Source organism: Takifugu flavidus, chromosome 18, assembly GCF_003711565.1.
Source record: "Takifugu flavidus isolate HTHZ2018 chromosome 18, ASM371156v2, whole genome shotgun sequence".
Lineage (NCBI taxonomy): Eukaryota > Metazoa > Chordata > Actinopteri > Tetraodontiformes > Tetraodontidae > Takifugu > Takifugu flavidus.
This window is the reverse complement of record NC_079537.1, coordinates 6,805,206-6,831,576: the sequence shown is the minus strand read 5'-3', so window position 1 is coordinate 6,831,576 and position 26,371 is coordinate 6,805,206. Positions and strand designations below refer to the sequence as shown.

The 26,371-nt window shown below is 45.9% G+C and overlaps 4 protein-coding genes across 6 annotated transcripts; 2 read left to right on the top strand and 2 right to left on the bottom strand.

Annotated features, from left to right (window-relative positions):
• Nucleotides 1-1,145: 1,145 nt before the first annotated feature.
• LOC130514865 (voltage-dependent calcium channel gamma-4 subunit-like) lies at nt 1,146-11,661 on the bottom strand. Of its 2 annotated transcripts, XM_057014697.1 has the most exons (5): nt 11,050-11,661; nt 7,052-7,075; nt 5,054-5,137; nt 3,889-4,029; nt 1,146-3,588 (listed from the first exon to the last, which is right to left on the bottom strand). In XM_057014697.1, exons 1-5 carry the CDS (start codon nt 11,270-11,272, stop codon nt 3,062-3,064), a joined length of 999 nt encoding a protein of 332 aa, XP_056870677.1. In that variant the 5' UTR covers nt 11,273-11,661; the 3' UTR covers nt 1,146-3,061. The 2 variants fall into 2 exon arrangements, with proteins under 2 accessions (XP_056870677.1, XP_056870678.1); XM_057014698.1 differs by lacking the exon at nt 7,052-7,075 and having other exon boundaries at nt 11,050-11,655.
• Nucleotides 11,581-15,223, top strand: LOC130514866 (ras-related protein Rab-34-like). Its single transcript, XM_057014699.1, has 2 exons — nt 11,581-11,703; nt 14,123-15,223. Exon 2 carries the CDS (start codon nt 14,198-14,200, stop codon nt 14,972-14,974), a length of 777 nt encoding a protein of 258 aa, XP_056870679.1. The 5' UTR covers nt 11,581-11,703; nt 14,123-14,197; the 3' UTR covers nt 14,975-15,223.
• Nucleotides 15,224-16,615: 1,392 nt separating this feature from the next.
• On the top strand, nt 16,616-19,235 carry zgc:161969 (uncharacterized protein LOC569044 homolog). The gene is made up of 2 exons (XM_057014873.1): nt 16,616-16,958; nt 17,247-19,235. Exons 1-2 carry the CDS (start codon nt 16,767-16,769, stop codon nt 18,957-18,959), a joined length of 1,905 nt encoding a protein of 634 aa, XP_056870853.1. The 5' UTR covers nt 16,616-16,766; the 3' UTR covers nt 18,960-19,235.
• Nucleotides 19,236-19,988: 753 nt separating this feature from the next.
• aimp2 (aminoacyl tRNA synthetase complex interacting multifunctional protein 2) lies at nt 19,989-22,457 on the bottom strand. Of its 2 annotated transcripts, none has more exons than XM_057014875.1 (4): nt 22,184-22,457; nt 21,313-21,531; nt 20,905-21,139; nt 19,989-20,647 (listed from the first exon to the last, which is right to left on the bottom strand). In XM_057014875.1, the coding sequence occupies exons 1-4, from the start codon at nt 22,307-22,309 to the stop codon at nt 20,262-20,264; spliced, it is 966 nt and encodes a 321-aa protein (XP_056870855.1). In that variant the 5' UTR covers nt 22,310-22,457; the 3' UTR covers nt 19,989-20,261. The 2 variants fall into 2 exon arrangements, with proteins under 2 accessions (XP_056870855.1, XP_056870856.1); XM_057014876.1 differs by having other exon boundaries at nt 22,295-22,454.
• Between the last annotated feature and the right edge of the window lie 3,914 nt (nt 22,458-26,371).

The window sequence follows — 26,371 nt, the reverse complement described above, 5'->3', positions numbered from 1 at the left end:
ATATATAAAATAAGATTGCCTGAAGGGATTTTAGCAGGGGGGCACATTAGTATTCTCCTCGTAAAGGAGGGGGATTAGTCACCACATAGGTGTTGCTGAAAACATTTGTTCAACCTTTGTAGCAACAGCCATCAATTTGCATGAAACATGCGGTGAGGTGATGTGGGACGGTGGATTGGGAGCTAATGAGCACAGATTAAAAACAGGCGGAATTATATAGGAGTTACAAGGGTTTTACAACAGACATTACTATGAGTTCCCACTACAGCTGGATTAATGGCTCTGATTCATTTTCATGGTTCTATTTCTGTCCTGTTTGTTTCACAGCTGCTGATTATGGCAACTGTGTTGAGGGCAGGACATGCTTTTATTTTGACTTCTGACATCTGATCACTCAGATGGGGGAAAAGGGGGGTTTGGGCTGATTTATCTCTCATATCAGAGAGGTTGACATCTCTTTAGCATTTTGATCTAAGACAGCTGCCATCCGCACGGCACGGCCTGATTTATTTCTGTCAAACAGCAAGCTAGCTCTGAGGCTGCAACGGTTCGTAGCTCATGCTTGGCCGACAGTGAATCAGTCTCGTGAAGTGGCACTCTGGACTCAGGGAAGGTCATCCTGAGCTGAATGAAAGCTGAATGAAGGGTCGTAATCATGTCACAACAAAGCTGCATTGACATGCACTTTCATTTCCATGTGTGCATTATTCATATCTGGCACAACAACACATTAGCATGGATTTTAATTTTAATGTATCAGTACCGCCTTGATTTGGAAAAAACAAACAAACAAGTAAATAACTAAATTGGTAGTCTGTATTCTGTGATGTTACAAGCTTTAATCCCATACAAATTAACATATGATTATTGTCCTCAGTAGTTAAGTTTCAGCTTGTTAGCCTCATCATTGTGTCTACAACATTTGTAATTAAACAAAGAAATAAATTAACAAAATAAATGACACAACAACCCTTATTTAGCTTGTTGTTCAGTACATTCCTTATTGTTAAGTGAAAATGAGAAAAAGAGATGATTCATTGATAAATGAAATACTATGTGCTTTGTGAGTAAATGCTGTAAAAATGCTCTATCTAGTCCTACTGGCGAACAGAGGTTTTATAGCATACAACACAACAAAGGCTTCATTTTTGTTTCCCTCAGATTTTTATTGTACACGGTTCATTTGGCCAACATTTTCCCGCTACTACAATTTTTACATTTGAATTGAAACAAGTTGAAAATTGCTAAATTCACACTAAGAAGCTCTTAATCAACATTAGCAAATGGCCTCCTGTCCCTTACAAAACAGAATGTTGATTAACATAACGGCAAAACTGGTGAGTGTTTACCTGAATATAAAATGGGAGAATGGAGCTGATGACTAACGCCACTGTACATGAAGGCATTGTTATTCTGTTCATATCTCTTTTTTTGCCGTTTTTGTTTTTTAATTACTGTATATTTATACAATTTTACATCTTTACTTTACAAACACTTTTGTATTCCCTACAAACTAGAATACGGAGTAAAAGATTAACACTTGGAATGGATCAAACTCATGGCTTCCTTTTACACAAGCTCAGCCTGGTATATAAAGTATCTCTAATGGCATATCACACACACTTAATACAATCAGATAATATTCTGTGCTTGAGTGAAATTGTTATTGACACCGCAAATGAAGCTCAAGCAAATATTCACAGCACTTACTAAATACAATTAAGCTGTTCTGATCCTTTATGTGTTTTATCCATGCTTGTCATTGGTCTATTTCCCAGCACAGTCACAACATGTGAAGAGGACCTCTACGAGTTCAGACTGCCACAAGAGCATGGTATTACCTGAGACTGAAAAAAGAGGGGGAACGGATGAAAGTGCAGAACGATGGCACGCAACCAAATCATATTTTTGAATTTAGATGTCAAAAATTACCTTTTTGCCAAATTAGGACTTATCTTTGGTCCCTAAAAAAATTTGAGGTCCTGATAAGCTTCCTGTTTTGACAAGGTCCCCAACAGGTATCAAAAACATGTATAAAACACACACGCTCACACACAACCTGGTTAATAGAAGCAAATCCTTTAGAATTGTGGCAACAGACAGCTCCTGCTGCACCTATCTGGGTTTTGAAAAATGGCCAGATGGACTCAGAGGGAGTTTGACAGACAGACAAATATTCTCCAACTGACTCTGATCTTTATCTGCTAACCGTTCTCTATGGCTTTGTTTGGGGCTAAAGAGAGCCCTGACCTGTTCCAATTTCACAGCTGTGAAGTTTGTGTGGCACTCACACAATGTTACCGTCAATTTGAACGACGTGATGGAACTGATGTGGGGGTCATATAAAGGTCAACAAAGAAGCCATCAAAACCAATGATGAAATGGACATTTTGTTCTATGGAAGGAAAAGCTCAAGAAAGAGGGCTCGGGGGAAATTTGTGTCGTCAAATCAAGCAATCTGCGAAAGATTCAAGTCATATAAAAGACACTGACTGCTGCTATTTTTAAAGGCCACGCATTTTCCCAAACAGTCCCGATAATGACTTTTATATCTATGACAAGATTATAAGGCAAGACCAAACTGGCTAAGGAGAACAATACAAACGTTTAAGAAGAAATCACGTTTTATCTCGAAAAATCCCATTTTATCGCGATTGCACACAAAAATGGAACACTTTCAAGTTAAAGAGTACATTTAGTTTAGCACCATGTTAAATACTTTACAGGTAGAACACTTCGGAAATGGCACAATTGTTTGCTTTAGTCTGTTCGTTTTTTTTTCGTGATCAGCACACAAATAAGAGGTCGAGCCACACGTTGCGAAGCGTTTCAACAGCTGAGAGATACCACTACTTTTGCATTGGCTACAGCACAAAGAATATAACTTTACTCCGCTTATATGATGTCAAAATGCAGTTAATGATTGGTTCATTGGCTCCTTTTGGCCAACACTACTTCTTCTCTGCTCTTGGGTATTTTCTTCACAAAACTGTGGCCGGCCATTGCTGCCATTCAGTTGGCGCCTGATCCTAAAGCTAGAATCTGCTCTTTATAAAACTGCTCACACCGGTGTGGTCCTGCGATTCACTCCATCCTTCAGATCATTGGGGAAACAATTATGGACCTGGAGGAATTCGGCAGCTGCCTCGTGTTCGGGACTGTAGGTATTGTCCGTCACACTGTCCCTCGCCAGGGCGTACATGGATAACTCATCGAGGGCTCCGCTGGAAGATTGGGCCCCCTTCAGCCCAACTACTGGCGAGTTTTCACGCGACGCTTCTGTAGAATGGGAGCTGGCGTTTGACGTCCGTCTGCGGTAGCGGAAACTGGGTATCCGCGAGTACGGAGAGGACGAGGAGAGCGAACGGATGAACTCGCGCCGCGCCTTCCAGCGGACTTCCTTGTTTCTCTCAATGTATATGTTGATGGCGAGGACGGCCACCGTCTCAGCCACAATGAAGGAGAGGGCGCCAAAGTAGAAAGACCAGCCGTAGGAGTAGGTGTACTTTCTGTCGTCGTCGCGTTTGTCGCTGGGGTCTCCTGCGTTGCTGGAGATGTAAACAATGATGCCAATGATGTTGCTCAGACCTAATGAAATGGAAAGGAAGAAAAGGATGAAGAGGCAGAGAAGAAGACTCCATTGACTGATCAATCACAGCTGCAGTGATGAAACCTAAAAAACTCCCACTATGTAAGGGTATTCATCCACCACTGATTACAGGACCCTCATCAGTACCCTCACCACTTGAGGAATGTGGTGAATAAAAGTCTTGACCTTCTCTTCTTCTCCTATGATTGCACCATTGATGAAACACAATATGTGACCACAGGAGCCATGTCTTGCTTCCTCAGTCATTACTAAACTCCAGCTCTTACGTGATTGCTCACCTGCAGCGACAAAGAGGATGCCGGCACTGAGGAGGACGTTGTTGGTCTTGTTCTTAACTCGGCCCACCCCGACGCAGAGCCCGCCCAGCATCAACAGGCAGGTGCTGAGGATGGGGAACACGCTGGAGGCGCGGACTATACCTACACATACATAATTGACAGCTCAGAACTCCTGAAGAAAATGGATTTTGTTCTAAAGGAGATTAATCACTGGCACATCAAGGGTCAAACTAATTCAGGCTGATTTTTTTCTGCACACTCCACATCACCCCGCTGAGCCCATTTTAGCTCTCCATCTCTTCTCCCACCCATTTTGGAAAGCTCCATTATCTTCTATGTTTTTCCTGCCATGTTGTGACAAAGTTATGCCAATCAGCTGCTGTATGTAGCAGGAGTCTCCACCATTCCCCTCCACTGTAATGAATCATTGTCCCATTTTATCAAGGAGAGATGAGACTATTAAACTCTGAAGTTGAAAGAACCCTCCTGACTAATGGACTGAACTTGAAATGGGTCCAGCACAATGAGTCTTTTTTGTTCCGTATTGACTGTTTCACAACTGAATATCCTACACAAGAGGAATGTTCTTCATTTATATTTTATACATCCTCTAGAAGGATTGCGCTCATTTTAGTGCGAATGCAAGAAAAATGTTACAATTGACAAAGATGGACCAGTAAACCGTGAAGCAGTTGCATAATGTCCGTGCACTCGTGAGTGAGCTTGTCTTTTGTAGCTTTGAGTTGATCGATCGAATCATTTCAAATTGGAGACTCAGTTCTGTCTTTTTTATCCATGACCATTTAGGTAACAAGTAATAGTGTTGGAACAAAGGTGCAGATATGACGGGCAATCAACCAAAAAAGGCTGTCAAATGAATTAAAATACCATGACATCACACGAAGAAAAAACACTTGTTTCCTCTGTTCAAGAACATTTAGCAGCACCCATTTACAGGCACCTGCAGTTGTAAATTAACACAAAAGTCTTTGAAGATTAGATTGAATCTTTGACATTTTTTAAAATGTAAAATGTGATAAGTGTAAAACATTGTTTCTGTAAATGATTGGACATGAGGAATGATAATTCCTCCGTTTCCCCATATGGCTGTACAAGGTCTGCTATCACAGCGAATTTAACAAGTAAGATGAAGGTCAGCACTCACGGAGCAGGTACTCGGAGCTGTCCGTGTCGTAGTCGTTGTCATCGGGAAAATGGTTGATTCTGTAGCAGCTGCCTTGATTGATGCCTGCAAGAAAAGAAAAGAAAGAACAGGTTGGATTTTTAGCTGTTGCTCTTCCAAATGTGATTTGTTTGACTTTATTCCCATGAGTGCAACAGTCATTTTATAGAGTCTAATAGTCTAACAGGAAATAGCAAATACTCGATGAACTGTCCCATATAACAACCACACAGCCTTAAATGAGTCTGTGGCACACGTGTATCTCCGACTTAACATCTCCTATAGGTGAGAGTAAAAAACTGGAAGAGCTGAACACATCATCGTATTTGACTATTATATGTGAATCCTCACAAAAGAAATAAGTGGTTGAATAATACAGCCAATGTCAACAGCTTTCGTTGAATAGAGGAAACTAAAGGTATGAGTCACATATTTGCTCTGAAATAACAGACCACCTCAGCCCAACATGCAATTCTGGTAAACGTATCACAAATGATGAGAATAATAACAAGCCGCAGTAATTTCTGCTTCAGGCACAGCTCACTGCACACATTTTGGGAGGAGGGAGCGCTGCGTATCCTACACAACGCTAGGATTAAGATTGCATTGCCCAGGGGGATTCCAGGGGTTTTGGTGCGTGTCAGGTGAGCGGCTGAGTGGTGGGAGGAACAAGTGGCCTTCTTGAGCGAGCGAGCAAGCACACGTGCACTGTTTTAAATATCGAGGTAAGCAAGATCATGAGCGAAGGAGAGAGGGAGAGAGAGTAGCTGTAATTGAGCTGGGGTCGGGGTGGTATCAGTGGGTGCACCCGATGTCATAGTGGTAATGCCTGCTGCTCCTTGACCTTTTATTTCATGGTTTGGGCTGTAAAAAAAACCCTCAACGCTTTAGGTACACTACAAAACAACCCCCACAGAGTTAAATGCTGCCTGTGCAGAGGCTGCAGCTGCACTTTGTAGCAAGAGTAAATTTATGCTTTGCATTAGCCTGCACACAACAAGAGGGGATTTGAAGGAGCTGACTGGGTGAATGTTTGTACAACAGGAACATTAGGTTTGTGCTGGCTAATTCTGCAATCGTGATTTTGAAACTGGCCATCTCTAATGGGCAGAGAGTTTATCAAAGCTTTCCGTTGCTTTTCTACGGGCAGCTGACTCATTATCATGCTGCTCTACAGTATCAGATACTGTACTGGCCAATCATTTGGTTTCAAGACTCTTATCACCCCAAAGGACAGACACAACAGAGAGTCACTATCCAGTGGGATGGGGGGGATGCTCCAACAGCTTTTCCATCTTCTGTAAGCAAAAACCACAGACAATTGTAATGATGTCATCCATGACAGACAGAGGGTCTCACCAGTATGACCTTGTAATAACCGACCCAGACAAACACCGAGGTGTCGGCAGCCATCACTGTACAAGTCCACGGCTCATTTACATTAACTAGGTCTCCTGCTTAATAAGGGACATCAAATTAATTAGTATAAAATCAGATGATGCAAATGGAGCACTCATTCCTATCTCTGGGAAAAAAAATCTGTGAAAGAGTTTAAACCATTTGAATATGAATTTACACACCTTTGCTGCCCTTTAATTTGCAGAATGAACACTAGATCGTTTCATCATTAATGCACGTGTGAACATAATGTGTGTGTATGTCTGTGTGCACGTGTGTCCTTGTACTTGCTACATATCGAGTACCATAATACTCATTCTACTAAACAGTGAGGGCATTTTTGCAACGTGGGGCCATTTTGGCTGGTCCCCACAACTTGAAAACGAATGATTGAAGGTTAAAGCCTGGTTTTAAGTTACTGGTTATAATTTTTTGGTTAGGGTTAGGGGGATAGTTGGAATGTTTAGAGTTAGGGAAAAAGACTCTGTAAGATATTATGGCTATGAATCATGTCTGTACCCCACAAAGACAGAAATATGACGGTGTGCGTGCGCGTGTTTGTGTGTGTGTGATGGATCCTACCTGTGATGAAAGTCTGTATACAGACTAGGGAGGGGGGAGCAGCGATAAACCAGGAGATGAAGGGAAGAGGAAATGAAACAACAAAAGCACAGCAACAGAGGGATGATGAGGATGGATATCACAGATAGGCGGCCACATTAAAATTAAAGAAACCACAGAAGACACCAATGTTGACCCTGCAGTAAAGAACATATAATATAGAAACCGAGTCTTGGACTTCAAGGGGGCTCGAGTGCGTACGTTGCGGCGGATCTAGCATTGATTCGATGCCCTTGACAGATACTGCCGGAGATAACAGACTCTCAGGGCCTCAGCGGAGCTGCAGAGCCCCATGCTGAGCATCTCCTCCTCTTCTCTATAGCAACCTCAGTAAGTCTTTAATAAGCTCATTTCCATAAACAATCTCTGAGGATGCTTTTGACGTCCACATTGACACCTGCTGAATAAGTGACGGCTCCTCCATGGAGAAACACACACACACACACACACACACACACAAGACGCACTACCCTTCACGCATCTGTCCCTACTTTACAGCCCGTGTGTGCGAACACGTGTAGGTACAAATGTACAAACTGAGCAGCTGTCACAGCTGTGGCGCCGGTAGCAACAGGATGATGCACGCTGCCATTACTTTGAAGCAACGCCGCCGCGGCCAATGGGGGAGCGACCCCAGAGGAATACGCCAATAGCACCGTCGGATTGAGTCGTCACTCTCCGGAGGTGAGGTGCATCATGACAACGCGCTCCGCGGTTTCCCCACTTTCACACATCGGCGGCTCTGCCATTGATGGATAATTAGACCAATCAGAAGTGGCGTTAATACTGGAAGCCTACGGCAGGAAATATATTTTTAGTGGAGACGTCCAAAAAAACAATAACACAGATGAGAACCAGCGCTCTGCTGCAGGCACGGACCTGGATGGGGGGGGGGGGGGGGGGGGTGCACAGAGGTGTACATCAGGTGGGATGATTAGGCTTTATGAAGCTGTAAACACATGAAGCAGCGCTAGTGAGGCTCTGCATCCAACGCATGCAGGCACGCACACACTCACACAGGCATTTATTAACGAGGTAAGCAGGGAAGAGTCGGGCGCGGAGCACAGAGGCATGTGGGTAATCAAACAAACCCCCTCCGATTTGTCTTTCCACGGGCCAAGTGAGGATGAAGGAAAAGCAATTTGGCGCCAACATGAGTGATTTGGTCTTGATATGACTGGCAGTTGGTTAATTAAATTGTCACCAGGCAGGCGGTTTTCCTCAAACCTGGCTCTGCCCGGGGAGTACGGGGAACACGTATCCTCTTTGTTGGGAGAAAAATGAGATTTGTTGGATCTTTGAAGGCTGTTAAAGAATGCGACTTTAAAAAATGTACAGTACCTAAAATGATTTGTCAGGGAAATGGTTTTATTTATGTTTGATCTATGGAATCCCTTTTGTACATTTTTTCCCCCTGGAAATTTTGCCTCAACTGTCAAAACTGAAAAGATGTCTGGTGCAGTCGTAGGTGTTTTAATGGCATGAAAAGGAACAAATCATCCTGAATATGAGCTAAATCCTGGCTGAATGTTTTGTTAGCTATCAGCTAATTAGCCAACATTAGAAAAGCAAAGAGGCCAAGTCCAGCCACCATTTTTGTGCCATGCTAAACTAGCTTACTGGAATAAAGAAAAGTGACTCCTAAAATGTAGACCTAAAGGCAAATGTTTTCCAAATAACTGTAAAAGGTGTTGGAAGCATTCGTTCACATGCAGCAATGGAGTTAATCCAATAAACAGGAAGCACGTCGGACGTGAGGAGAAGGACTGAGTAGCTCAGGAGGATGCAAGGGCCCGCTGGCTAATTACTGCCCCCACAGTTTCGCATTGGACGTGGTTTAATTACCAGCTTGTAAAACTTTGCGGAAACCGAGAAGTGACCCCGCCACCTCCTTCCTCCTCACAAATTCTGCCGCCATCCCCTGAAGAACGGCAGCCTCCTCTGGCCGGGACGCCGACTGTAAATATGGATCAGCCAATTGGATTAGTCATTAGGTCATTCCTCTCTGTCAGGGATGGTTTTGTTTACTCCAGGCAGCACGTACCGTTAAGGCGGAATAAAAAAGCCTCTGATGCGTTCCCGATTCTGATGCAAATCAGTTGCACCCGGCGAAGGCCTGCGAGCTTTTGAGTGGGAAAGATACATAAACGAGAGACGAACACGAAATCGGAGAAACTCCAGCAAACGAGGGCTGGAGTTAAAGTGGCCTTGCCTGTCGTGGGAGGGCCGCGGCAATACTTGTTACAACGAAGGGTTGTCGCTGCAATCTGTTCAGCAAAACATGGTGATGCCCCCCAACCCAACGCCACCCAGCCCAACCACCCCCCCACCCTCCGTGATACACCCAATCCTCACCATCAATAAACCAGAGTGCTGTACAGCCGGAGGGGTGTGCGTGCGTGTGTGTGTATGTGTGTGTGTGAGAGAGAGAGAAGGGGTGGGGTGTTGGGGTTTCATCTTCCCTTCTTGTCTTCTCCCCTGTACTTAGGAGTCTCCATGACAACAGCCACTGTCCAGCATCTCGTAGTTTTCAGCAGAGGCACGGAAGTGAAAATGTTTGCTCGGCAGAGGATGATATCATAGGTTGTTTTTGTATTTCGCCCTTTAAGAACAAAGGATGAAGACATCCCGCTGTGCTCAGTTGATCGTTGTCGCTGATCAACCTCTATTGAAATTCCCCCTCATTTCCTTTAAACATGGTGGGGAAAATCAAGCCCGGTGGCACCATTTTAAATTTTCTTTTCATTTTTTTTGTTTCTCAGAGGACAGGTTGAAGCCTCTGCACCTCAAAGAGGTGACAGCCAAGCGTCAAAATAAGCAGCCTTATAACACCAGGATGGTGTCGATCATCACAGCAAAAACACGGGGACGGCTTAACCTCGACGGGGAACTGGGAGAACATCTCTCAGACGCTCTGGTAGACGTGGCGAGAAAAGAACTCAGACTTTTGGTGTGACATTTAGGAGGTGACACACTTTTCTGATCTCTTTTTCCTGCAACTCAATGTGCTGTCTTCCTCCTACAGGGAGACGAGGGCTGCTTAAACATGAGTTCTGATCCCGTTTTATTTTTAAAGAAACAGAATGTGGGAAAATCTTCTAAATCTAGCAGACTGCCACAGTCAAATAACTGATGGGATTTTGTAAATATTCATTAAAATCAACTTTGCAGAAGCTTCAACTCGATTTCCAAAACATCTGTGTTTAATGCCACAGGTTCATTCATTCACTCATAGGGAGGCAAAGGGGAGGCCAGAGGGGGAAAGTGAGTGAGTGAATGAGCTTCTGTCTAACCTCTGAAAGTAAGACGTCACTGCAGCGCACCTCCTTTTCAACCAGGAAGATATGATTTTTAAAAAGGAAAGGTTAAAAACATTACAACAGGCTGAAAAGGTGAAACTGGCGTATTTTCACCCTCAGAAAAACTTGTTTTTGCTTTTATCCCGAGCGTGATGAACTAAGAGCCATCTATTTTTATATCTCCGGACATGTTTCCATAGCGATTTCAGTGATGTTGCCAAGCAACAGCATCGGATACAAAGAAGGCATGAATGAAAGTAGACTCGCAGGGCGCACATTTGCTGACAGTGGCCGACTCTGAGTGAATGGACTCCGATTGCCGGCTTGTCTGGGGCGCAGCCGCATCGGCTGGAAAACAAACATGCTGGAAATTAGTTCGGCGTTTCGATCCGCGCCGCAAATTCAGCTGGTAAACTACAATTAAATATGCATCCAGCAGAGAAACTTGTCTTATTAATAGTATGGGAGTTTATAGCTCTGTTAACTGCGTTCGAAACGTTCGATGAGCGCATCCTTCGTGCGTCTTTACGCACGAAAAAACTCCAAACGATTCCAAAAAAAAAAATGCTGCATGAATAGATGTGAAAACTGTGCGTTCTGTGTTCAACTATAACACATTCTCGTATTTATGCACAGCTCAGTGCTTTTGGGCGGGCTCACCTTCAATACAGCAGATTCTCCAAAGCCCGGAGTGGGTGAGGTCGCCCTTCTTGGTCCTGGGTTGAGTTTGGGTCTCGTCCGTGCTGGCATTGGTGGTATTGCAGATGTACGCCCGCGAATAGAGCCAGTAGTCCGTGCCAATGGCGATAGTCATCAGGCTGAAGGCGGCGAAAGCCCCCACTGTGGCCAACAGCGTTTGAACTCCGCGGTCACACCAAGCCATTGCGCTTCATACTAGTCCACAGTCAGCGGTCCAGCACGCACTCACCGGCGCGCGTCAGGGCGCGGATGATTTGCTCATATTTGTCCGGATCCGCCTTTCTCCACCTTTTTCCTGCTCCACCACAAGTCTGTAACCCAGCAGACCGAAGGAGAAGAAGCGGAAACTGTCTGAAGAGGCTCACCTGATGCTTACAAGCAACTGTTTGCTCCGGAGGACAGGATGGAGCCGCAGCTGTAAACGCAGGCGCGCACAGGTTCGAGGAGTGTGAGACAACGGGACATGTTGCTGCTGATCATCAGGACTCTTCGGCCATCGTCAACGTGCGAGGTTTCTCCCGTGGCTGAAAATACTTTCCCGTGTTTGTACACAGACACTGCGACTGTCAGAATCTGTTGCCAAAGAAGACCACTGTTGGCGTCAGTGACTCCTAAGTGAGACCCCACCCTCACCAGAGCTAAGCCAATAGACGGGGCGTGCTGTTGAATAAAAACGGGAATTTACATTTTTCACTTGCGTTTAGACCTGTGGAAACACACGTGATACTATTAAAATGTTGCTAATTTATAAGAACAATGACCTCTCCATGCCCACTGATTATGAACCACACTCCCCATCAGGAGGACGATGGGGGTGTGAAACAGATAAGTAATGTGACAGATGTCACAAGGGGCCCCTCCATGCGGTGCACCGACCCCACAAGGCGAATTCCCCACTGAAGCAGCGGAAAAGCAATTAGGAGGAAAGAGCGTGAGTTAATAAAGGCGCACCGTAAATCAGCGAGTTTATCAAATTTCCCAAGAGTCTCGAGATAGATAGATAGATAGATAGATAGATAGATAGATAGATAGATAGATAGATAGATAGATAGATAGATAGATAGATAGATAGATAGATAGATAGATAACCTACTGTTATTAACGAGTTGAGTTTTTACTCCATTTCGCCTATAGGTGGCGCCTGCTCGATGTATCGAGGCCCATCGAGGTTTTGTCAGTGTCATTAAGCTCAACAAAATCGATTCCATATCGATTCTGTGCAATGTTTTTAAGACCTGATCTTTTCCCCCAAAGTCTTTATTAATATCAAACAAAAGAATGAGCGACAAAGACATATATCTGTAATAAAGGCAAGAAACTAGACAAACATAAATAAAAGAAAATAGATGCATAATATGGAAATAAATAATAAAAAGTCATATTTACAGGGACTAATATTTCAATTAAACAGTAAAGATGTAGTTGAGATGGTTTTGTATACAGGACAAATTAGCACGATTACAGTTTAAACTCTCATTTTAACAGCAAATAACACGTTGTGCTTGAAACCTGTATTTGATTAGAAATACAAACTCTGAAAGAACTTACAGTAAATGATCAAAGGACAATTGAGCTTTGAATAAAGCCAAATACTCTATATATGTGCGACATGACTGTTACATGGTTACATAACTGTCTGTACAACTGGCGGCAACTAACTTCAACTGGTCAGCAATTCTAAAAATAGAAAACCAAGGTATGATACTGCAAACAAAATACAAAATAAACCTTTATGCCGCCACGTTAAATGCAAGTGTGTGTGTGTGTGTGTGTGTGTGTGGTGGGGTGTGTGTGTGGGGGGGGGGGGTCAACACCATCAAGCAATAGTAATATTAGCCACGTGCTAACATCAGCTAACATTTGGCTCATAACGTGACAGGTATTTGTGGGAGCTCGGGGTCGTCGTTCTGGCCCCTCAAACACAGTAATGACCTCCATTTGTTGGATCACTGGGTTGGGTCCAAGCAGCTCCCGTTGCAGCCCAAAACAAAAGGTCTTCTGAAGGGAAATGACTTAAGTGTGAAGCCCTTCTTGAAGACCAGATCCGCCCCTTCCTCCCGTCACATTGCCCGGATTAATTTCCTTCCAACATCACCAAAATAATATAAAGACAGATGTGTTTGTTTTGGCCACAGAAAAATATGTGTTATATTAGGTGAATGTGTTAACAGAGTCTCACAACATCTAGCAGGCCAGACACTATCGAGAGGCCAACATTTAAAAATAAATACTGCAAAACATTGAAAAACACCTCAAATGGCCATTTTTACTTTTCAACGCTTTAATCCCCAACTTAAGTCTAACAAGGTGAACTTAACCATGTACGACTTCTCCACTGACTGGACCCTCCATGTCTACAATGTTTAATGAATTCCAATAACGGCTCTTCTCCAAGCGCCAATCGGACGCCACCTTGGCGACCTTTAGGGTCAGGGTAGCAGAACACAGTGACGGACACGATGGTGCAGAGAGACGGGCAGAGTCCAGCAGGCAGAAAGAGGCCACCCTTATCTTAATAAAGGGCCAAAAAAGGCCCCCTCCTTTGTACGACCTGGCGCCGGGGATGTGGTCACGGTTTATGCAGAGGTGGAAACACAGCAGAGCGCCAATGTCCCGGGACAGGAAGTCGGCCTTGGAGTTTATCGGGGAGTCGGCAACAAAACCAGATCATTGCGCTAGGAAAATAGCAGGTCTACTGATCAGCGAAATACTTGACAGAGTTCTTTTAATGCGTCATGTGCTTTATATCCTCTCTCTGCCGAGGCACATTCGTAAACTTTACTGCAACAATCTTTCAATACTAATTATCAGTCACTAATTATCGTAGTGACTCAGATCTTTGCTGCTATCTTATCTGATTTTTTTCCCTTGATATCAAATGTACAGAGAGGAAATCCTACTGCCCACATCTAGGATATTTCATTTATATGTTTGCATGGGGATAAATAGATACAGTATTAGGAAAAAAGAAGATTGATTTGTTCATTGACATTTGCAGACGATTCACTGTCAATATTAATGTTTTCAATGACAGCCCAGCGCCCGGAGAAGAGCAGAACCTGAGCGGAACCATCTGTCCTTTCGAGCTGAAGCTGTCTGGGTTTCAGCCATGAACCTCCTTCCTCCCATCCAGAACGACCGCATCATCTCCCGGCTCCCCCAGTGTTTTAGGAGAGAGGCTGCGTTGCACAGAAGGGAGAACTTTAACGACAAGGTCAAGACGGCCTGTCAGGAGCAGCCTAGCGGACGCCTGGCTTATAAGATCTCTAAAGTGATCGTGGTGGGCGACCTGGCTGTGGGCAAGACCTGTCTGATTAATAGGTTTTGCAAAGACGTCTTTGATAGAAACTATAATGCAACGTTGGGGGTGGACTTTGAGATAGAGAATTTCCAGGTGCTGGGTGTTCCCTTCACGCTCCAGCTATGGGACACCTCGGGACAAGAGAGGTACAAATGTATCGCTTCCTCGTACTACAGAGGAGCTCAGGTCGTGATCGTCGCCTTTGACGTGAACGATATCGGCTCGTTTTCCCATGTGAGGCAGTGGCTGGAAGAGTCATTGGAGGACAACGACGTAGCAGCTATCCAGCTGTTCCTCGTGGGCACGAAGAAAGACCTGAGCTCTCCCGCTCAGTACTCTCAGATGGAACGAGACGCTCTGAAGCTAGCACGGGAGATCGGCGCAGAGTACTGGGCCGTGTCGTCGCTGACAGGGGAGAACGTCAACGAGTTTTTCTCTCGGGTCGCCTCACTGGGGTTCGAGAACAGCATCCTGGCTGAGTTGGAGGAAAAAGGGTCGGCCACGCAGATGGGCGAGGTCCCAATAAGCAGCCACTTGCTGTACATCCCATCAAAGAAGGAGAAAAAGTGCAGCTGCTGCCAGTGATGACGACTTTGGTGTCAAAATCAAGACCGCGTCTCCTTTCCGAAAAACTCCTCAGATGTGTAGAACCAGATGCTTCATCAAAGCGACAATCATGGACTTGTGTGAGTTCTATCTGTGATTTGAGGTGGCCGCAGGGTTACGTTTCAGCTTTGTCTTTCATTTGAGGCCCATTCTTTTTCTACAGCGAGGCAGCGATCATCTCCTGTCTGTGTTTTATATGATGCATAAAGAGACAAAGAAAGCCCTCTATTGCGTGTCCGACCTTTTTCCATGAAACAAAACAATTAGATTTGCACACACAGACGGCCTCATTTGCATGCGGCTCAGACCGAGCCGACAGATACTGATTACTGTTTCAAAGGAATCCGTTTGCAGCCAGGAACGCAGAATGGCACATTTTTACAGCAGCAGGGTCCCCGGCGTCTCCCCCAGATGTCATCGGAGCGCTTTTGTCTCCGAGGGCTGCTGCCTGGGGAAGAACAGGAGGCTGACAGGATACACAGGCATGAGCCGTGTCTGGACTGGAGCTGGAGAAAATATGACACATCAAAAGGGGCGAAGCCAACCTCAGGAGAGAACCGACACTTGTGGGATCAGCTTCGGCGTATGTATAATTCTGTGTATAGATACTTCACTCCCTTGTGGCTTTTGCTGGCAAAGTTAGAGGTGAGATAAAACACCGCTTTACAGGCTGGGATCGGAATTCTCAACGCAGACTTAAGAAGCATTGCTGCAGAGAATAATCTGACATCTGAATGCATTTGCATTTCAAAATGACCCCCGAGGAGGAATCTTAAAGTTGTCAACAAGTATGTAGAAAATGCTTGGAAGAGTAGTCAAATAGGTAAAACCAGCACAGACATGACATCAGATTAAGATTTGGCAGATGTCTCACTTTTAAATGGCTTTTTAAATATTTCAAGAGGTATTAAGAAGGAGCCATTATATGTTTACAGGACTGGCCTCAAAGCGCCGTTTAGACTCTGAAAGAGGCAGCAGGTGAAGCCTGGAGATAAATTTGGACACAACGAGTCTGCCACCTGTTGGGCACAGTGGGGCACTGCAATGTTCCACTGGCTGGTTTGAAGTGGCCCGGGGTTTCACCGGACCTTTCGGAGGCTGTCCCCAGGGGGTCACAGGAACTAGGCGCTGGAAAATATGCTTATATATGGCGTCAGTAACTTCTGAGTGAGAGCCCTACCCTCACCAAACGTCGGGGGGCGCTATTGGCTTTACATTTGTAACTTGTATTTAGCCACACTCTCCATCAGGAGGACGATGGGGGTGTGAAACAGATAAGTAATGTGACAGGGGCCCCTCCATGCGGTGCACCGACCCCACAAGGCGAATTCCCCACTGAAGCAGCGGAAAAGCAATTAGGAGGAGAGCGTGAGTTAATAAAGGCGCACCGTAAATCAGCGAGTTTATCAAATTTCCCAAGAGTCTCGAGATAGATAGATAGATAGATAGATAGATAGATAGATAGATAACCCACTGTTATTAACGAGTTGAGTTTTTACTCAATAAATAAATAAGTGTACGCCTGTGTGACCAGGACGCATGCGCATGCCGGATGCGTCCTGCTCGCTGGGATTCGCCTCCAGTCGATGCGCATGCGGCAAATGCGCGCCGCTGTGCTTGCGCAGCATCCGAAACAAAAGGCCTGCCCCCTTTTCACGAGGGTTTCTGTCTGCCGCCATCGTTACTTTACGTGTAATCACCATTACTAAATCGGATTACGATACTTTGGTCACAAACTGGCACGTCGCTGACACCACAAAAAGCGTCCGAAATGGATGTGGAGCAAAGTGAAAGCGGCAGCGAGCCCAAATCGGCCATGCACACTTGGCGTTACCGACACCATTTTACATACAAGGCAGATCAAGGGAAAAATATCATCGTCCAGTGTAATCTGTGTCTGCCGAGGGTTAATCTGCTGTCCACGTCGAAAACATCGACATCGAACCTAAAGAAGCACTTAGACGTAAGTTTAATGGAGATTTGTCGCTCACGATTGCTCCGGCTGAATGGTTGGAGGAGTTAATGAATAGCGTTAACTGTCGTTGTGATTGGAGACGTTACATTATAACTAAGTACAGATTACCAACTCATGGCGCCTCCAGGATCAGTTTAGCTCTGCAGAAAAACATCCTTTTTGCTGCTTTGGTTGTTTTGATCATAGTTGAAGCCTTGCAGTGTTCCGCAGTCGCTCCTTACAGATGGCACACCTAAAGTTCAGCTTTTTTTTTTTAATTTTTTTTTTTTGTCTTAGAGAACACACTTGGGCTGTGATGCCAGGCCTGATGCCAGGCGAGGGAGGAGGCGGGAAGAGCAAAACGGCGAGGAGAGCAGCCACTGCCAGCTCAAAAAACTCAAAGCAGAGATCATCTCCAAATGCATGACTCAAGCAAAGACTGACGACCTCATTTTCAACTTCATCGTGGAGGACTGTCAGTCGTTTTACGTGCTGGAGCAGCCTGGCTTCAGGAAGCTGATCACGGGCCTGACGGAAGGCTTAAAGGCCATGGACAGGGTGACGCTGTTCACCAAGGTGGACCAGGGCTTTTCTGCGATGCGGGACGAGCTGATGGAGAAGCTCGCCGGCGTCCAGTACGTGTGCACCACGGCCGACATCTGGACCGCCCACGGCAGGAGCTTCTTCGGGATGACGTGCCACTGGATCGACCCAGCATCCCTGGAGAGGAAGTCGGCCGCCTTGGGGTTCGCGCGGCTGCAGGGCCGCATCACGTACGACGCCATCGCGGGGCGGATCCACGAGATCCACGGGGCGCATAACATTGAGAGCAAAGTGCAGACCACCATCACGGACAACGGCAGCCCCTTCGTGAGCGTGTTCAAAGAGTTTGCGCTGGACACTTCGGAGAATGAGGACGACATCGGCGTCTACGAGAACGTGAGCGTCGTCCTGGAGGGCGAGTCGGAGCAGGACGTGCTGCTGTTCCTGCCCACCGTGCAGCGCTGCGCGTCGCACACGCTACAGCTGATCGTCGGCGAGGACTTCTGGCAGGCGGTGTCGCAGGGGCCGATGTGCCAGCTGCACTACAGCGCCATGGCCAAGGTGTGCGCCATATGGAGCAAGTGCCACCATCTCCACGTCGGCCTGGACGCCGCGGAAGAGATCGGGAAGATGGCGCTGGTCGTCCCGGCCATCATTTGCTGGAACGTGGAGTACTGCGCCGTGCAGAAGGTCATGTCCCTCACAGAGCGGGAGCTGACGGAGCTGTGCGCCCGCCTGGAGGTTCCGCGCCTGCAGCCAGAGGAGATGGCCTTCCTGAAGGAGTACGTGACGGTGTTCCACCCCCTCGCCTTCGCTCTGGAACTTTTCCAGGCCGAGCAGAAGTGCTATCTGGGCCTGGTCATCCCGACTCTCCTCAGCCTGAAGAACAAGCTTAGTGAACAGAAGGATTCAGCGAACTATTTAGGAGACGTGATCAACGCCGTCGTGGTGGCCATTGACGTCCGGTTCCAGGAGCTGTTCAGCAGCACGGAGGCGAGGATCGCGACCGCCACAACGCCCCAGTTCCGTCTATGGTGGATGGGCGCCTCTGAAAGGGAGGACATGTGCACCCTTCTGGCCACAGAGGCGTCCCAGATGGACCCGACCAATATGGTGGAGGTGAACACCAGCCGCAGGTTGTCCACCATCGAATCTGAGGACGACTTCTTCAGCTACGGGTCGGTCAAACCAGCCGCGCAGATCCAGCAGCGCGGCGTGACGGAGGAGGTCCGCAAGTACGTGGAAGGCTCGGGGAAGAGTCTAGATTGCCTGCAGGACTTCCCCAGAGTGAAGCAGCTTTTCTTGAAGTACAACACCACCCTGCCATCGGCGGCGCCCGTGCAGCGCCTCTTCAGCCAGAAAGGCAACCTGGTGACCTCCCAGAGGAACTTTCTGACCGACGACTACTTTGAGCGCATCCAGCTGTTGCGGTATAACAGGAACGTGTGCACTTCGGCGACTCAATGAACACATTTCCAGTGGCTCTTGATGCTCTTTCGCGAGCTTTTGACCTCAAAATCAAGACCACGTCGCCCTAAAATCATTTTAAAAAACTCCTCAGATGCTTCATCGAAGCGACAATCATGGACTTGTGTGAGTTCTATCTGTGATTTGAGGTGGCCGCAGGGTTACGTTTCAGCTTTGTCTTTCATTTGAGGCCCATTCTTTTTCTACAGCGAGGCAGCGATCATCTCCTGTCTGTGTGTTTTATATGATGCATAAAGAGACAAAGAAAGCCCTCTATTGCGTGTCCGACCTTTTTCCATGAAACAAAACAATTAGATTTGCACACACAGACGGCCTCATTTGCATGCGGCTCAGACCGAGCCGACAGATACTGATTACTGTTTCAAAGGAATCCGTTTGCAGCCAGGAACGCAGAATGGCACATTTTTACAGCAGCAGGGTCCCCGGCGTCTCCCCCAGATGTCATCGGAGCGCTTTTGTCTCCGAGGGCTGCTGCCTGGGGAAGAACAGGAGGCTGACAGGATGCACAGGCATGAGCCGTGTCTGGACTGGAGCTGGAGAAAATATGACACATCAAAAGGGGCGAAGCCAACCTCAGGAGAGAACCGACACTTGTGGGATCAGCTTCGGCGTATGTTTAATTCTGTATGTGTAGATACTTCACGCCAAAGGTGAGATAAAAGGCTGGGATTGGAATTCTCAACACACAGAGGTGCAGCGATGCTTGAAAAAGCATCGCTGCAGAGAATAATCTGACACCTGAATGCATTTGCATTTCAACGTATGATGTATGTTTGGAACAGAGGTCAAACCCAGCAGTGATTGTCGAATTATTTAAGAAAATTTAACAGGTGCCTAGCTTCTAAATGTGTTGTAAAATAAGATTTCACGATATATTTGGTGCTAAAGGATGGCATGTTCCATCATCACTGGCTCTGTAGACAATGGCAGTTGAAGCCTAGAGATAACTTTTGACATGTATGCCACCTGTTGGCCACAGTGGTGTACTGCAACATTCAACAAACCAGGTCCCAGTTCAAGTTTTAATGATGTCAGAAAATCTGATGGTACAAAGTATTATTCTTGAAAACACCCATAAATATGACCAATACTTCATGAGAGGCACAAAGTGGTTGGAGGGTGAGCTCGGGTCAGTAGTGTGATCCACCGCCCTGTCCATGTCGTCACAGTCCTCGTGCTTCGAGCAAGTCCGTCAGTTCAGAGATTTAGTGAGGAGGGAAGCATTGAGTTCTTCTGGACCTGGCTATTCTAATGCCCCTTTCACACTGAGATAACCCAAAATCACTGCAGCATCTCGGCTGGTTTGAAGTGGCCTAGGTTCTCGCAGGACTTGATCCAGCGCTGGACGTTGGCGGGAGCAGCGGAAGCCGAGCCGCTCCGCATCACGCAGCAGTAACACGCCATGTCGGCCAGGGAGTACTCTGACCCAGCCACCCAGGGACTGCGGCCCAGAGCCGAGTTGAGGGCCCGCAGGACGGCCGACCTCTCCTTGGTGCTGCCCTCTGCCAGCTGGAAGAAAGCCGTGTCCACCCAGCTGTCCACCAACGTGGCAACAGCAGGATCGCTGGGGTACGGCACCAGGAGTTTGTAGAGGAAACGTGCTATGTTGGCCTCACCCTCAATGGGACACATATTCTGGATGCTGAACTTCATCTGTACTTTAGGGACTGAAGAGAGGGAGACGTTAAGGCACGAATACAAACACTTGTCTTTTCATGAGGTTACACAAATGGCTGCACAACTGGTTCACAAGCTGCCTTCAGCACATTGGACACACCTCACACAAGAGAAAAAACAAACAATCCCTCTTGACAACTCTTTTTTTTGACTGTTTACAATAGCTGCTGACCATATTGTGCTTTCTACTGAGTGAACATGTGCAAAAAAATATATCCCCAATACAAATGCTGCTTTTCTGCCTTACCATTTTTCCAAATGAGGGTAAAGCCCAGTTGGAACATGTGGCGTGCATAGCTGTCAGGATGGCGCGGGCCAAGGCAGGACATGAGCTGTGGAGGGACGCTGGCGACAGAAGAATGGACGTGGACAGAGGAGAGCACCCGGTAGTGCTGACACAGAAGGCCGTGCAGCACAAGCAGGGACAGGGGGGGGTGTGCGGGGTTGGCATTCACTACAATGTCACGGAGGGCGCCCAAGTCCTTGAGAGATAAACGACATAATGAACGATTGCACCATCCAAAAGAGATGGCAATTATTATAAAATGTTCACAAATTAAGGTGTGTATCAAACGGGTTGTGCATGTTCGTCCAGTAGAAGATGGAGAGGCAGGCATTTATGATGATAAAGGAAATTACATCCCCAGATTCTCACCTTTCCGAGCACCGCGTCCAAGTCTGTGGGACTTTTTAACGCCGCGGAGCTGAAGCTTTGGGACGAGAGGCTGCTGCCGACGGTCAGATCCAGGTCGGCGTCTGGAGTGGTCACTGTTTTGGCCAGGCCGTCTACTGTCGCTTTCAGCTCATAGAGTTTTCTCATAATCTCATCCTGTCGAGCCTCCAGGGCTTTGACTGATGGCTCCACCTCCCCATTCTGAGGAGAGAAGAAATATGGATTTTTAGCAGACAACTCGAGCAGCTCATACACCTTTATGTACAACAATCAACATTATAACAGGATCCCAGTCTCGGAATCCCTAAAACAAATAACTTGCCATATTAACATGTTTCCAAGGGACAGCAAGGTCCTGAAATGTCTGTCGCGGTTATGTAGTGGTCAACTACACATTTAATCGGTTAGACAACGTTAAGACAACGTACAAAAACCCAGAGCACACATTTAAAGTGGCGTCATTCAAACACATATACCGCAGAACAGCTGGAATTACAGCATAACTGTTGAGCTTTAAGACGAAGTTTAACTCCAGTTGCCTGTACATTTCATAAATAGTATCACAGCTGTGTTATAGACACAAGACAGTTGCGTCCCTTCTTTGTAGAGTTTATTATCGTTTATGTGTGAATGGAAAAACGGGAGAAATGTTGTTGCATCAGCCAGACGTACTGACAAGCTACGTTAGCAGGCTAGCATGGCTAAAGCAGCAAATCCTAACGCGCAGATGAAGGGCGGTCACCACCAGCGTCTCGGAACCCCTAAAAGTCACATCTTAAACTCCATGTGCCAAAATCGGCATAGAAATGCATTAAAATGTGTCCCTGTCGAGATGCAACCGTGTTCCAGTTACCTGAAGCGCGTGTTCAGCGGTGCAACTGTCCCCATGCTGCGCGTGGATTTGGTAACTGTACATGCAGGTTGGCAAGTCAATCGCAATATGACGGTCAACGATGGGCTTTACCTGGTACATGGGCATGCTGGAGGACACTTAGGGGACTGATTGACGGAAAAAATAACCTTAAAAGCGAAAGCTCGCTGTTCTGGGAGGCCTACGTGACGTTGACTGGCAGCAACAAACGCTCCCTCGCGCTGCAGCCGAAGATCGGCGTGACGCCACATCCGGCAAAAGTAAAAGCTTGTTTTGTGTATGTGATCGACACGATTATGAATTAGCTTGTTCGGCTGATTTTCTGATTTTAAAATTTACGTAAATATGTTGGAAATTACGTTACCCCAGTCCTATTTATCAATGACGGTATACCATAAAAAGCAGTGGTGTAATCTATGACCAGTCGTCGGAAACTCTATACAGGAAGTGAGGAAGGGAAGTTCAGTTCCTTTCATTAAGCTCCTTCTTTTGCCTCATTTCAGAAGTGAATAATGCGTTTAAAAAGTCCTAACGCACAGGCTTATCAGGTAAATTGTCACATCAATTAAAAATAGATAACCATCAATTTGCATTATTTTTTAAAGGAAAAATACGTGCTAGTTCTTATTCACGGGTTTCAGAATGTATATTTCGTTTATAATTATAGGTTAGGTCTATCATTATCCGTAGCAGTTTAAATAAGAAAAACAATTGAGAATGAAAGCATTGTTCTAGTTGCATTGTATGTCTATATTAAAGTCAAATATTGTTACTGAAGTAAAATCGCTGTAAAGATATGCCTCAGCAGAATATTTTGATCGGTTCAAGGAACCGGCTCAGTCATAATTACCTAAACGGCTCTTCGGGTGTTGAAACAGTTAAATTGTTGCTTGAATTTATTCTAAAAGCTGCGATTTCTTATTTTTTTCAATAGTATTATTCTTAGACATGCTACAACGGTGATCTAGTATTCCTTGGGTAAATGGATTCTTTTGTGATCACCAATTATTTGATGTCCTTTCCTGTTAATTTACTTAACTGTTTTTCTTGAGTTTCTTTTCTTTGTTTTAATGCAGTTGGCATTAGAATGACATTTTAAAAATCAATTAATGAACAAATAACAGCTTTTTAATAACAGATCAAAAAAATAAATAAAAGCAATGACTGCAACACCTACCAGTAAAATCTGGAATGCCACCAGATGCTTCTCACAATATCACTTCACTCTCTAAGAAATTGCAGCATTATTTATTCACACTGGAGCCTCATCCTTTCCGCAGCTACAAGAGATGCAGCAAGAGAGAGATTTAATGAACTGAGTTTGTCAGTCCGACAGCTTGTTAATGCTGAATTATTCACAATTTTCTGAATTCCACTAGAGAAGGGAAACGAGTAGGGGGGGGTGTTGCAATGTCAACCTGGCTGGTCCAACTGAGGTAATAGTGAGATCTGATGGCCAGTACAGGACCTGAACAGGAAACTGACACTGTGGCTAGAGCTGAAACCCGAACAACAAGCTGGAGTCCACCAGACAGCAGGTATCATGGATACAGTGATAGGCGTGGCACAGAGCTAGACTGCAGGTGTTGGTGTAGTCTGATACAGTCGTACAGGGTCACTCACAGGGATAAACTGCACGTGAACTGTGAATACTTTACTTATAGGTGCAATGTGTGCGATTGAAATGGTAGCTGTCAGCTGAGACTCACTCACGAGTCAGACATGTAAACATGTAACATATTTGTCCACCTGGTAATGAGATTGAACAATAATTACTCTCTGTGAAACCATCATCTGTCATGAATCCATTACTTTTCACAACATTGTCTGTAATCTCCGGGAGTGATGAAACAGGGTCCACATTTGTGGTTAAACATTCCAAAATATGACACTTTTACCATATTACTACATCCTTATACTTTATATTTTACCATACTTAACACACATACATATTTTTACTATATTTACATACAATTCCCTTGATGGAGAGACAGAGAGAGATAGTGCGAGTGTGTGTGTGTGTGTTTGTGTGTGTGTGTGTGTGTGTCTTTATATTATCTCTGAACACCTTTTATAGCAAATCAAAAACAATATGTGTGGCAGTATCATGAGCTGAGCTGGATGAGGGTAATGTCCCACTAGGGGGCAGCACATATCACTGAAAATCACACTAGGCTAAATGAATATTTAGTATTTTGGTACATTTGGTTCCTCTCACCTGTGGGCTTTCTGGTTACGTGTGTGTTTGAAGCACGACAGCTTATGATAATTAGAAAGTCGAGAAGTTACCAGAAGCACATCATGCACCTAATTATATAAAGCTTAACTTGTCTGTTTGTCAGTCTGCGGTATGATCGAAAAAGTAAAATACCCACATGCACTGAAACACAGGAAAACGCGTTTCAAATTTATCAAACTACTCTGTTACTATTTCTTCAGACTACTGGAACAGGCAGACACGTTCTTGTAATTAAATCGTCAAAATGCCACATCTGAAAAATAGAATCATCTGCCGTGTAACCGTCTGCATCGCCCCGCGGCCAGGACTTGGTCTGGGTGTGAGTCAGCATGGGCCCCACCTGTAGCACGGTTTAAGCCGGGTGTGTCCTGCAAACGTGCATTACTGTACATAAAAAGAGACTGACTGACATTTCAAAAGCTGTCAGCCGCCAGATGCGGCAATGCTGGACGTACGACGCGGCGGGAAAGTGGATTTTATGTAAATAAAAGCGGGCGGTGTGCAGCAGAGGCGGGCATTGATAGACACATGGCCCATCATTCATTAATGAGGGGAAGCTACATGCAGACATCATAAGTAGAGGCTCTGGACTAATGCTTGTTGAGGAACAGTGGCGGTGCTGTCATGCCCTGCATTATGGATAGAGTTCCTGCTCTGAGCTCACAAAGCCTATTCAGTCCTCCTAACACGCCAGTTAAATCTTTTACGATGTTCCCCTCTGTTCGGACTATCAGGTAGCAATATCGCCAATACCTCGAAACCTCTAAAAACACCCAGAATGATGTTTCTTTCAAACAATCTGAGTCCGGTGCAGAGGGCATCCCCTCCAGAACGGTCCAGCCGGCGTCCCCTTGACCTTGATTCTTCGAGGACGGCTTGTTGTCCCTTAAAGACGGTGTGCGCATTAAAGTTTCACACGGGCTTAATCAGTAAGGTGAGCCTGACACTTTCTTGATATGAGTTTTTGGTGACAATGAAGGGAGCTCATCAATTATTGACGTTCTAAGTAGACCAGCAGGCCGTGAGTCCATCCAGAACATCCTATAGCTGCAAGCGTCACGTTGGGCAAACAGTCACACAAAATACACACAAATACGATGCAAATGCCATTTGGTGTTTTTCACCCTCTTGAAAGGTAAGTCCGGCATCTATTGGGGTCACATTTTTCTGCCACTGTTCTCATATTAACTCAGTAGTTTCTTAGTTTATAACAAATTTGGTTTAACATTTAACTCCTCCCACTTGAGCGTTATAATCCAAGAGTACAACCCTAAAGGGCTGCACAGGGTGCGCTGGTGTTAGGGGTTCAATTCCCAAATTGTTCTATGTGGAGTTTGCATGTTCTCTGTCCACATCAGGCTGGCTGGAGGAATCGTAATAGAACGGTGTCCTGTCCAGGGTGTCACCCATTGACTGCTGGGATAGATGGACGGATGGACGGACGGACGGAAGGACATTGAATTGCTGGTCACATCATCTCAAACTTGTCTCAGAGCGGTACGATCCAGTGGTCGGCATCAACCCGCTGGCTCACGTTTCCTTCCTGAGTCCCACGTGCACCTCCTGACCCTCGGGGTCAGCCCGTGGTGTGTCCCCTGGTTTGTGTTACCCCCTGACTTCCCCAACCTTGCCCGTCCCTCTTCCAGAGCCCCCGCCTCCACACCCCTGGACATTTAACCCCCTGGGATTGAATCTCGTGGCTTCATCATTCAAACTTGTGTTTGTGAATGAAACCAGAAGAAGAAACTGTCTGGTCTGAATCGGCTGTGAGTGCACTGCTGAGTATTGCCTCATGCTAATTCCAGGGTCTGCCCCACCACCCTGAGTGGCAGGTGGTGGCAGTAATAGGCAGCTTCTACCTGTGGTGTTTATGAGATTAAAGCCCCAGAAGGGTGGAGACACCAAGGGAAGGTGCAGCATTTTGGAGCCTC

What these genes read in the sequence shown, in the direction of transcription:
- LOC130514865 (XM_057014697.1), bottom strand. Translation starts at nt 11,272, where the DNA reads ATGGCTTGGTGTGACCGCGGAGTTCAAACGCTGTTGGCCACAGTGGGG. An exon ending in GAGAATCTGCTGTATTGAAG is followed by an intron (nt 7,076 to 11,049) that starts GTGAGCCCGCCC and finishes CCCCCTCCCTAG; the next exon opens with TCTGTATACAGACTTTCATC. An exon ending in TATACAGACTTTCATCACAG is followed by an intron (nt 5,138 to 7,051) that starts GTAGGATCCATC and finishes CTTTTCTTGCAG; the next exon opens with GCATCAATCAAGGCAGCTGC.
- LOC130514866 (XM_057014699.1), top strand. Translation starts at nt 14,198, where the DNA reads ATGAACCTCCTTCCTCCCATCCAGAACGACCGCATCATCTCCCGGCTC.
- zgc:161969 (XM_057014873.1), top strand. Translation starts at nt 16,767, where the DNA reads ATGGATGTGGAGCAAAGTGAAAGCGGCAGCGAGCCCAAATCGGCCATG. An exon ending in ACCTAAAGAAGCACTTAGAC is followed by an intron (nt 16,959 to 17,246) that starts GTAAGTTTAATG and finishes TTTTTGTCTTAG; the next exon opens with AGAACACACTTGGGCTGTGA.
- aimp2 (XM_057014875.1), bottom strand. Translation starts at nt 22,309, where the DNA reads ATGCCCATGTACCAGGTAAAGCCCATCGTTGACCGTCATATTGCGATT. An exon ending in CCGCTGAACACGCGCTTCAG is followed by an intron (nt 21,532 to 22,183) that starts GTAACTGGAACA and finishes TTCTCTCCTCAG; the next exon opens with AATGGGGAGGTGGAGCCATC. An exon ending in TACCCTCATTTGGAAAAATG is followed by an intron (nt 20,648 to 20,904) that starts GTAAGGCAGAAA and finishes CCCTCTCTTCAG; the next exon opens with TCCCTAAAGTACAGATGAAG.